Source organism: Geotrypetes seraphini, chromosome 1 (assembly GCF_902459505.1).
Source record: "Geotrypetes seraphini chromosome 1, aGeoSer1.1, whole genome shotgun sequence".
In the NCBI taxonomy this organism is placed as follows: domain Eukaryota; kingdom Metazoa; phylum Chordata; class Amphibia; order Gymnophiona; family Dermophiidae; genus Geotrypetes; species Geotrypetes seraphini.
Window position 1 is genome coordinate 107509829 of NC_047084.1, and position 12239 is coordinate 107522067.

At 44.7% G+C, this 12239-nt stretch overlaps 1 protein-coding gene across 1 annotated transcript in view; it reads left to right on the forward strand.

Annotated features, from left to right (window-relative positions):
- Positions 1-12239, forward strand: part of DNAI1 (dynein axonemal intermediate chain 1) — a 394766-nt gene that overhangs the window by 263024 nt on the left and 119503 nt on the right. Inside the window, exon 15 of the mRNA XM_033935572.1 lies at positions 5417-5504. Coding sequence (XP_033791463.1) covers positions 5417-5504 — 88 coding nt within the window. The remainder of the gene's footprint in view (positions 1-5416; positions 5505-12239) is intronic.

Genomic DNA, 12239 nt, shown 5'->3' on the forward strand with positions numbered 1-12239 from the left:
CTCTGGAAGCTTCGGTCCATTAAAGCATATTTCAATGTTTCATCATTTAGAATCCTAGTACAATCCCTTATACTGAGTCAACTAGATTATTGCAATATCGCCTACCTGGCAATTTCCCAGAAGAATATGCGGTGATTACAATTGGTGCAAAATGCGGCAGTCAAGCTAATTTTTGGGTTGAAGAAGTTTGATCATATAACACCTTCCTACCAACTTCTACATTGGCTTTCGATGGAGGCACGTGTGAAGTTTAAGTTTGGATGCTTTTGCTTTAAGGCACTATTCGGTTTAGCCCCTAAATATATAACTGACCTCTTCTCTTTGTCAAACAACAGACATAAGAGAAGCTCACACTCAAATTTTGTTTCCCCATCAGTTAAAGGATGTAAATTTAAAAAACACCATCAACATCTTCTCTCACATCAAGCGGCATCATGGGGCAAAGATCTGGAACAATTGCTCATGCCTACTACTTACGGGGAATTTAGGAAACACCTAAAAACATACCTGTTCCTGAAGTATTTAGGCAACTAACCTGTACAATCCTACTCCACAATAACTGATCTCTAGCGCTGCTAATAACTATCTTCCAACCTTGTTAATTCGAATTAATTTGTAACATCTTTTAACCATTGTAAACCGCATAGAACTTCACGGTCCTGCGGTATATAAACTGTTATTATTATTTATTATTAAAATTGGACTGTCTGTTTATAAAATCTGTTCCTAAATACAGTATGGCCCTATCCCATGTGGGTTCCATGACCAACTACAGGAACTGTTTTCCTTCTAGAGCAGCGGTCTCAAACACGCGGCCCACGGGCCGCATGTGGCTCTCCAGGTTTTATTTGCGGCCCACGGTCTGGAGGCGATCATTCTCTTCCTTTTGGAGCAGCAGCCGGCTCGTTCGTTCAAAGCCGCGGGTTGGCGGCTCCTTGCGCTATCCACTCCTGCATCAGAAGCCTCTCTGATGTCACAACATCAAAGAGGCTTCAGACGCAGGCACGGATCTCGCAGGGAGCCGCCACCCGCAGCTTTGAAAGAACGAGCCGGCCAGACACGCTGCTGCTCCAGTGGCGTACCAAGGGGGGGGCGGTCCACTGTTTTCCCTGGAGTGCAGCTCGCGGCTCGCCTAGAGAAGTGGTGCCCAACCTGCTTCCCTTCCCTTCTCACTGCTGCCATCGGAGATCAGACCGGCACCGTGTTCTTTGATCTCCCTGCTTCTCTTCCCTGCGGGGCCGACCAACTCTCGCGGCCCGACGTCAATTCTGACGTCGAGAGGATGTTCTGGCTAGCCAGTTGCTGCCTGGCTGCCCGGAATGTCCTTTCCGACGTTAGAATTGACGTCGGGCAGCGAGAGTTGGTCGGCCCCGTGCAGAAGAGAAGCAGGAAGATCTCGGCCTGTTCCCGATAGCGGCAGCGGCAGCAGCCTATTCTGCGGCGGCGGTGGCATGGAGGAGGGCAGGAAGAAAGAAAGAAAGAAAGAAAGAAGGTGGGGTGGGGACAGGGAGCCAGAAAAAAAAGCAAAAAATGGGGCACGAAGGAAGGAAGAAAGAAAGAAGGAGGGGGGACAGGGAACCAGAAACAAAGCAAAAAATGGGGCACGGAATCAGAGAAAGACAGTCATAGAGAAAGAAAGAAAAAGTGGGGGGAGGGAATGAGGTCTGGAGGAGAGGAAGCATAGAGGAGGCTGAAAGAAGGGAAGAAGCATTGGATGCACAATCAAAAGAATAAAGTGCAACCAGAGACTAATGAAATTACCAAACAAAGGTAGGAAAATTATTTTATTTTCAATTTAGTGTTTGAAATGTGCTAGTTTTGAGAAAGAAAAGATATTGAACTTTAAATGTGAGTGCTGCAGAAAAAAATAGAGTACTTGGAGGGCCGCAGAAAAAATAGTTAATGTCTTATTAAAGAAATGACAATTTTGCATGAGGTAAAACTCTTTATAGTTTATATATCTTTCCTTTTAACTGTTAAAGGAAAGTTTTATAAACTATAAAGAGTTTTACCTCATGCAAAATTGTCATTTCTTTAATAAGACATTAACTATTTTTTCTGCAGCCCTCCAAGTACCTACAAATCCAAAATGTGGCCCCGCAAAGGGTTTGAGTTTGAGACCACTGTTCTAAAGCAGTGTTTCCCAACCCTGTCCTGGAGGAACACCAGGTCAATCGGGTTTTCAGGCTAGCCCTAATGAATATGCATGAAGCAAATTTGCATGCCTATCACTTCCATCATATGCAAATCTCTCTCATGCATATTCATTAGGGCTAGCCTGAAAACCCGATTGGCCTGGTGTTCCTCCAGGACAGGGTTGGGAATCACTGATGCAGAATCTCCCTACTTCTAAATGACCCTTCAACAGGAACACCCCAATCAACGTTTGTCAGGCGAGTCCTTAGACGTCGTGTACCTGGACTTCAGCAAAGCGTTTGACAGCGTCCCACACCGCAGGCTGCTGAACAAGATGAAATCAATGGGGTTGGGAGAGACTCTAACTACATGGGTCAAACTACATGGCTTAGTGGCAGACTTCAGAGGGTAGTGGTTAATGGTACTCTCTCTAAAATGTCGGAAGTGACTAGCGGAGTGCCACAGGGTTCAGTCCTGGGCCCTCTCCTCTTCAACATATTCATTAGGGATCTGACTCAAGGGCTTCAAGGCAAGGTAACCTTATTCGCTGATGATGCCAAACTATGCAATATAGTAAACGACTATAATCTAAAGGATGCTATGGAGCAAGACCTGCGTACTCTAGAAAGCTGGTCCTTGATCTGGCAGCTGGGCTTCAACGCCAAGAAATGTAAGGTCATGCATCTCGGAAACAGAAACCCTTGCAGAACTTACACCCTGAAAGGAGAAACTTTAACCAGAACTACGGCAGAACGAGACTTAGGAGTAATCATCAGTGCTGATATGAAAGCTGCCACTCAAGTGGAGAAGGCTTCATCTAAAGCACGGCAGATGATAGGTTGTATCAGGAGAAGCTTCGTCAGCAGGAAGCCTGAAGTCATGATGCCATTGTACAGAGCCATGGTGAGACCTCATCTGGAATACTGTGTGCAATTTTGGAGGCCACACTACTGTAAAGATGTGTTCAGAGTTGAATCGGTTCAGCGGATGGCCACCAGGATGGTCTCGGGGCTAAAGGGTCTCCCGTATGAGGAAAGACTGAGCAAGTTACAGCTCTACTCTCTCGAGGAGCGTAGGGAGAGGGGCGACATGATTGAGACATTTAAGTACATCACGGGACGGGTCGAGGTGGAAGATGATATCTTTCTCCTGAAGGGACCCTCGACCACAAGAGGTCATCCGCTCAAACTCAGGGGACGGAAGTTTCGTGGAGATGCCAGGAAGTACTTCTTCACGGAGAGAGTGATTGAGCATTGGAACAAGCTTCCAATGCAGGTGATAGAGGCACACAGCGTCCCAGACTTTAAGAATAAATGGGATACCTATGTAGGATCCCTACGAGGGTCAGCCAAAGGATAGGATCACTAGGGTATAGACTTGAAAGAGCGGGGCAGTAGAATGGCATTCTTACAAATCTACTTAAATGGGACATTAGACTTAAAAGGGAGGGTCGATGGTGTGGGCAGACTTGATGGGCTGTAGCCCTTATCTGCCGTCATCTTTCTATGTCATATTGAAATCATTTCTAGTGGTGGTTCCACAGTATTATCACTAGAGGTCAGCCTTTCATGTATGCCTGACCTCTAGTCATGGCACTATTTGATGGCTTAGCTATGTAGGCATTGGCACTGAGTATTGTCGGTACCTGCATGGCTGCCAGCATCTCCCCCAACTCTGTCCTCGGAATGTAAATAGCTGGTTAGAGCTGATATTCAGCAGCACTGCCCAGTTAAACACCACTGTATACTGGTGACTAGCTCACAGAGCAATATATAAGCAGGCAGGAAACTTTCCTGCTCACTTAAAACGCTTTGTATGACTTCTGGCATGTACTTCTCAACATGTTAATTCACTCGGAACCTTTTATCTTGGGTTTTTACAAAAATTTGCCATTTCATAAAAATTGGTCTTCTTAAAGAGGCTTTGCCAAATTTTCACTGAGAAATTATTTTGGCTTTCTATAGGACGGGACTCAGTTCTTTCCTTTGTCCTTCCTTGCCTTGTAGTCTGCTATTATTATTGGTATTACTGCTGGTGATCCCAAATAAATCAATTAAAGAAACATAAATCTGGACTGAGATACAGACTAGAGAATGACACGGGAACAAATTTTTCTCCGTCCCCATGGGAACTCATTTTCCCGTCCTGTCCCCACGAGTTCTTTTCCTGTCCCTGCCCCATTCCTTCAAATTCTGCCCTCATCTGTACAAGCCTGAAACACTTTAAAATCATAAGTGTTCGAGGCTTGTATGGTCAATGGGACAGGGACATTGACAAGACTCATGGGGACGGCACAGGAAAATTGAGTTCCTGCGGGGACGGGTAAAAATTTGTCCCCGTGTCATTCTCTAATCCAGACCACTTTGAAGTTCAACTATTTACTCAGAGTGTTAAATTCCTGATTTATGTCCTATAATACCTATAATGTTGGGCTGTTACCACACTTTAATTTCCCTCTTGAGATTGAGGTAGGAGTGATTCTCAGTTGTTGCTGGTGCTGAGTTCAAAATGGTGCCAGTGACCTCTAGCAGTAGTCCCATGGTGCTACTGCTAGAAGTCAAACTGCTTTATAAAGGCAAACAGCAATTTGACTTCCTAGCGGTAGTACTGTAAGACTACACTAGGGGTCACTGGTGCCATTTTGAACCCAGCATAGCAAGGAGTAAGAGCAATTGTGACTGGTTTCTAAGCTGACTCCATTAGTCACCAAGGATTAGTAAAGGGGGGGGGGACTACAGAAGAGTGGGAGGGTGCTTGGGGGGCATTCGCAGGGTGGGGGCATCAGGAGGGGTTGTGATGAGGGGCATCAGCAGTTTGGCTGCCCCTGTTGATTATAAGCTGCATTATTCAGTTTACATAGTGAGCTGTTCTGCATGCATTTACATGCTCTGTGTCTCATTACTGTGTAAACCACAATAATGACATGCATTATTGCCTTTCAACATGCGTTAGAGGCAAATAACACACATTAGGGATATAACTGAAACTCATAATCACTCTCCTTAATACAGTTATTTGTTTAGTCACTGCTGTGGTGATAGCATCCTCCAGACACCATTGCTGTAGCTGGTACTATCTATATTTACATTTATTTCTTGCCTTTCTTTAAAAATAGCACTCATATTTATCACACTTATAGACCTCTCCGGGCTGAAAATCAAGTCACTCAAAGCAGTCGACAAAATAAAAATATAAACTAAATGCATCTGTTATGGAGTGATCTTTGGCTCAAAGTCTGAATTATTATTGGAATGTTTTCAATTGAAATCTCCTTTTGCAGAATGAGCTGGTGTATACTGATATCATCCGCATGACAGTTGAAGGAACTACATCAGATAAACCAGAGGCACTGCAGCTGCATGTGATTGGTAAGATTTATTTTTTATGGCAGCTAATTATTTTATTTATGTATTCGATTTGTGCGTCGCACATACCTATACAAGCTCTTGGCAACGTTACAGAGGAAGGGGTTAGAAGTGGGTAGGGAGGACAATGGAGGGCAGGAAGATACAGGAGGAGAAGAGGATACAAGTGATTAGGTGCCAAATAGATGAGTTTTCAGTTTCTTCCGGAATTTGATGTGGTTAGGTTCCGTCCTGGTCATTTCAATAAGGTCATTCCAAGTTTTTACACCTAGAAAGGTGAACATGGAGTGGAAAACACACTTGTATTACTGACACTAAAGCTCTAACCATTCACTTGTAGAAACCAAAAGGGAACATACTTTCTTCTGACCTTTGTAAACATAATATAAGCTTTTAGGTTTATCATTAATAGCTCACTAAGGACCCCAGCTGAAAATAAAACCAAAAAATACCCGCTGGTCTTTTTTGTCACCTTTGTTTGATGTCTCAAAGCTGTTCAGAGGCAAACAATGTAAAAGGTATGGGATTTGAGCCAAAAGATATAGATGAAGAGACTTGAAGACCTGAATATGTGTGCCCTACAGGAAAGGAGGGACAGGGGAGATATGATGCAGATATTTAAACACTTGGCAAGTATTAATAACTATGTGAGCGGTGTGGGTGCAAAGTCTTCATAAACCACAGTCAGACGAATGATAACAAAGTGCAACAAAACTTTTATTAACTAACTAGTGTTTAAGCCCGTTACATTAACGGGTGCTAGTAAAGCCTCCTTCCCTCACATGTCCCCTATTTTCAGCTCCAGCTCCTAACCCATTTTTACCCCCCTCCCCCCTTCTCCCATCTTTTTCCTTTCAGCTTCCAGCCCCAGCCCCCTTTTCTCACCAGCAGCATTTCCCTCCCCTCCATTTTCCTGTGCAGCAGCAGCATTCCCTCCCCCTCCTTTTCCCTGTGCAGCAGCAGCATTCCCTCCCCCTCCATTTCTCTGCGCAGCAGCAGCATTCCCTCCCCCTCCATTTCCCTGTGCAGCAGCAGCAGCATTTCCCTCCCTCCACCCCACTTCCCTGTGCAGCAGTATTCCCTCCCCGTCCACTTCCCTGTGCAGCAGCATTTTTGTTTGTTTCTGTCCGGCTCCCTTACAGTCCCTTGCCAAAGTTGTTTTTGAGTTTAAAGCTGCCGCGGTGGCTCCTCTCACGATCCGCGCCTGCGTTGGAAGCCTTCTCTCTGACGTGACGTCAGAGACTTCCGATGCAGGTGCGGCTTATGAGAGGAGCTGCCACGGCGGCTTTGAACTTAAAAATAACTTCAGCAAGGGACTGTAAGGGAGCTGGCCAGACCACAGGCCGCACTGTGTTAGATAGAGTGAGGGCGGGAGGGGGAGTGGCCTCCATGTACCCCTGCTTAAGGTGCCTCCGCATGCGCAGAAGAAACCACCACTGACTCCTACTGCTCATGCAAAGATCATAGATCACGTAGGTAGGAGTGCGCATGCGCTCTTAGGGTTTTATTATTAGTGATTAGCAAGGCTTATCACTTCTCTGGCACAGAAATAAAGAACTGTATCTCTTAAATTGAGAGACAAACTTTCCACAGTCCTCAAACCTTCAATGCATATCTACTTGCAAGATTCTCCAACACAAGTCTGGCTCCCTGAAGACCTTCCAGACTCTCAATACATATAACTTCTTGCAGATTTCATAAGTCTGGCTCCCTCCAGACCTCTTAAACAGGATTCTTATATCCAAAGTAAAGTGTGTTCTACCTTAGCTAACTCCTTATAACTTCCATTCATATATAAGTAAGGGAAGCCCAAAGTCCAGGGCCATAGAAACATAGAAACATAGAAAGATGACGGCAGAAAAGGGCTACAGCCCATCAAGTCTGCCCACTCTTCTGACCCACCCCATCAAGTCTGAGTGCTAATGACCCAGATCCTTAGCTCGACCCCCATAGGGATCCCACGTGGATGTCCCATTTATTCTTAAAGTCTAGCACGCTGGTGGCCTTGACCACCTGCACCGGAAGTTTGTTCCAGTGATCTACAACCCTTTCTGTGAAGAAATACTTCCTGGTGTCACCATTAAATTTCCCTCCTCTGAGTTTGAGCGGGTGCCCCCTTGTGACCGAGGGTCCCCTGGGGAAGAATATATCGCTTTCCGCCTCGACACGACCTGTGATGTACTTAAATGTCTCAATCATGTCTCCCCTTTCTCTACGCTCCTCAAGAGTGTATAGCTGTAGTTTGCCCAGTCTTTCTTCGTATGTGAGACTCTTGAGTCCGGAGACCATTCTAGTGGCCATTCGCTGGACAGATTCAGCTCGAAGCACATCTTTTTGGTAGTGTGGTCTCCAAAATTGCACACAGTATTCCAGGTGAGGTCTCACCATGGCTCTGTAAAGCGGCATTATGACTTCAGGTTTGCGGCTGATGAAGCCTCTATTGATACATCCCAACATCTGCCTTGCCTTGGATGAGGCCTGCTCCATCTGTTTGGCAGCCTTCATATCAGCACTGACGATTACTCCCAAGTCCCGTTCTTCTGAAGTCCTAGCTAGTGTTTCCCCATTTAAGGTGTAAGTTTTGCATGGATTTCCGCAGCCGAGATGCATGACCTTACATTTCTTAGCGTTGAAGCCCAGCTGCCATGTCGAGGACCAGTTTTCCAACGTGATCAAATCCTGCGTCATATTATCCTTGAGATTGCTTTCACTTACTATATTACACAGTTTGGCGTCGTCGGCGAACAATGTTACTTTACCCTGAAGCCCTTGGGTCAAGTCCCTTATGAATATGTTGAAAAGGGATGGTCCCAGGACCGAGCCCTGCGGCACTCCGCTAGTCACTTCCGATGTCTCAGAGAGGGTGCCGTTGACCACCACCCTCTGAAGTCTTCCACTCAGCCAATCGTTGACCCATGCAGTTAGTTTCTCACCTAACCCCATCGACTTCATCTTGTGCAATAGTCTGCGGTGTGGGACACTGTCAAAAGCTTTACTGAAATCCAAGTACACTATGTCCAGAGACTCTCCCGAGTCTAACTTTCCCGTCACCCAATCAAAGAAGCTGATTAGATTGGATTGGCATGACCTACCCCTACATAACCCTACTTCCAGGGTTCAGGGCTTCTACTTCAGGCTCTCTCCTAGAGTCCTCTTCCCACTGGGCCTCTACTCTCACCAGGGCACCTCTCCCAGGCGAACTCTCTCTCAGCCTCCGCTCTGGAACAGAAACACTCCTCCCTCATGAGTCCCACCCCTCCACCTCAGGCAGGACTTTTTCCAGCAGGTTAGTGCCACCTGCTGGAGAATAGCCTAACTGCCACATCAATGAACCAGTGCCCTCTGCTGTTCACTGGCGCAATAGCAGCATCAATGAGGGAGAATCCCTGTCACGTGATGGGATATACACACCAGCACAATAAAATACACAAATCTTTTTCAGAGGCGGAGAAGTGGTCAAAGTAAAGGACATGAATTGAGGTTGCAGGAAAGTAGAGTTAGGAGGTTTCTTTTACTTCAGAAATTTTATTCAGTTTTATGAGAAAAAGTACAAATAAGAGATAAATACAGATACTCTATGGTGCTCATTTTTAAAAGAGAAAAATTCTGAAAAACATCATAAAGTGTCAGATGAACATTTGCCTCACAAAAACAGCTAAGTTGCAAATTTCAAAACTGATGTGTTTCTGTAGTTCATCCAGATTTCAAGGGGATGTACCGGGGTGTGTTTTGAATGGGATTCGAGTATATATGTTCCTTTATGGAATAGGCTCCTACCAGGCAGCCTGTTATACAATAGCTCTTCGCCTGACAGCAGAATAATGGGAGGCCAGCAGGGTGAAAAGACACAGATGATGGATTCCTCTTCCCCTAGATTGGTGCGACTTTCTTTACAGTGCAAAAGCATAAAAGGGAATTGAAGAGTTGCAGAGGCTGGCAGTACATATTTACTGTGTCACTGCCTTCATTGCTGTTGATTTGGCCTGCCATGAAGAAAAATCCACAATTGAAGTGTCCTGTGTTCTGGGGACATGTCGGTGGCCTCCTTCAGCAGCGGGCTCTTGCATGCCAGCATCTACTGATCCCAATTACATAGTAACATAGTAGATGACGGCAGATAAAGACCCGAATGGTCCATCCAGTCTGCCCAACCTGATTCAATTTAAATTATTTTTTTTTTTCTTCTTAGCTATTTTTGGGCGAGAATCCAAAGCTTTACCCGGTACTGTGCTTGGGTTCCAACTGCCGAAATCTCTGTTAAGACTTACTCCAGCCCATCTACACCCTCCCAGCCATTGAAGCCCTCCCCTGCCCATCTTCCTCCAAATGGCCATACATAGACGCGGACCGTACAAGTCTGCCCAGTAACTGGCCTAGTTCAATCTTTAATATTATTTTCTGATTCTAAATCTTCTGTGTTCATCCCACGCTTCTATGAACTCGATCACAGTTTTCCTCTCCACCACCTCTCTCGGGAGCGCATTCCAGGCATCCACCACCCTCTCCGTAAAGTAGAATTTCCTAACATTGCCCCTGAATCTACCACCCCTCCACCTCAAATTATGTCCTCTGGTTTTACCATTTTCCTTTCTCTGGAAAAGATTTTGTTCTACGTTAATACCCTTTAAGTATTTGAACGCCTGAATCATATCTCCCCTGTCTCTCCTTTCCTCTAGGGTATACATATTCAGGGCTTCCAGTCTCTCCTCAATTCCCTCCCAAACTCTGTCAGATAAACCGGCATTTGTTCTGCTGGCCTGAAACGTGACAGGACTATGACAAATTTTCCAGCTCATCACATTGCTGTGGTCAGCTTCATAAAAGATCTTAAGCACTGGAAATTTTCTTACACAGAATTTAAACTTCACACCTGAAATGTTTCCGCCATTAAATAAGATTTACTACTTACCAACTTCTTCTAAAAAAAAAAAAAGGTGTTGAAGAAAATGTAACGGAGCCTCATAATCAGGCTCAAATGGACTTAGGCAATATTTCAGATATTTTGGAATCACCGTTGGTGCATATTGAGGAGAGGGCAACTCTGCTTGTCTCGTTTGTGTTTCAACAAGACCTAAATGCGACAATGAAATTGTACTTCAGGAATGCACAGAATCCTTTCATGGGTCAACGGGTTTGGATTTACCCGGATGTCAACAAAGAAACCCAAGAGAGGAGGAAACTTTTCCTAAATATGAGACAAGAAGTAGAGAATGACACGGTAACAAAATTCATCACCGTTCCCGTCCCCGCGGATAACCGCAGGAAATATCCCATGTCATTTTCTAGTGTCTATTTCAACCTCGGTCCTTCTACACCAGCATTCTTCAAAGCAAAGCTTGCGGGTCAGTGGTTGTGGCCATTCATACTCTGATTCTTATGTGAGCCAAGGATAATGAAGCCATTGTGACATCACTGATGTGATTGGCTCTTAGGCACTGGTGGAATGAGGCATTATGACATCACAATATCTGCTCTGGATACCAGAGACTGTCATTCTGTAGTGTCTGTTTCAACCTCGGTCCTTCTACACCAGCATTCTTCAAAGCAAAGCTTGCGGGTCAGTGGTTGTGGCCATTCATACTCTGATTCTTCCCTCTCTCCTTAAAGAATGACATGAAGATGGTTTCCCGCGGTTATCCGCGGGGACGGGAACGGTGATGAATTTTGTCACCGTGTCATTCTCTAACAAGAAGTAAAGAATTTGGGGGCAAATTTCCAACTGGCATATCCATGTAAATGCCTCATTAAATACCTTGGAGTGAAGTACACTTTCCTTGTTCCAGACCATTTACGGTCGTTTCTGGACTTAAAGAAGATCAACAAGGGTTAGATTTGGTCAATAAGTCTGTAGAGGAGAATACCCGTTAATGCCTATTTCGCTAAAATGATTGCTTGTCGGATTTATAAGTCCTTATTTGCTTTGGGCCACCACACAGTATTTCAAGTTGGGGTCTAAGAAGAAGTTATGAATGTTTTGTTTTATTAATACTATATTACCTTGTATTTTGTTTCCTTTCGTTTTGCTTAAACAAGTGTTGATGCTTGCTTTATATTTTTTAAAACTTATAAATAAATTAAAAAAAAAAAAAAAAAAGATCTTAAGCACTGGAAGGTTTCTCTCACTTTTTGTCAACAGGAAAAAGTTCACTGTATCTATCTTCCAGTATATATCAGTGTCTCAGGAGCTGCAGCCCTGAGTTAAAAGGAAAACGCTCTCACTTACCTGCGTGAGCGCTGCGTATTTACAGTTGTGTTTACTGGACTGGTTGGTTCCTGCTGTGAACAGATGCAATTTTAAATGTGCGGCAGTGACATTGATAAATGAAAGTGTTTTCTTTTTAACTCCTTTTGGTTATATGAAATATGATTTTTCACAATTGGACTGAGGATTTCTATATATACCGCTCGATATTTGAGGTGATTAAAGCACACAGCAAAGGCTCCTGCCTGCTTAAATTGAATTCTGCTTCCTGATATATTTAGTGACATTTAAGCAGGCAGTGACATTGATATCGGCACAGCAAAGCCACACAGGGGTGTTATGGGGACTGAGCTAGGCAGGAGCCAGAAGTTAAGTGACTGCAATTAATATTCAGAGCCAGCATCAGCATAGCTCAGCAGGCCATTTTAGGGCTACTTTCATGCAGTCCTAAATTTGCCCACTTAGCTATTCAGATGCTAGCACTGAATATTGGCCAGCACCCACACATCTTCGGTTTTTGGCCTGTGCCAATTCCC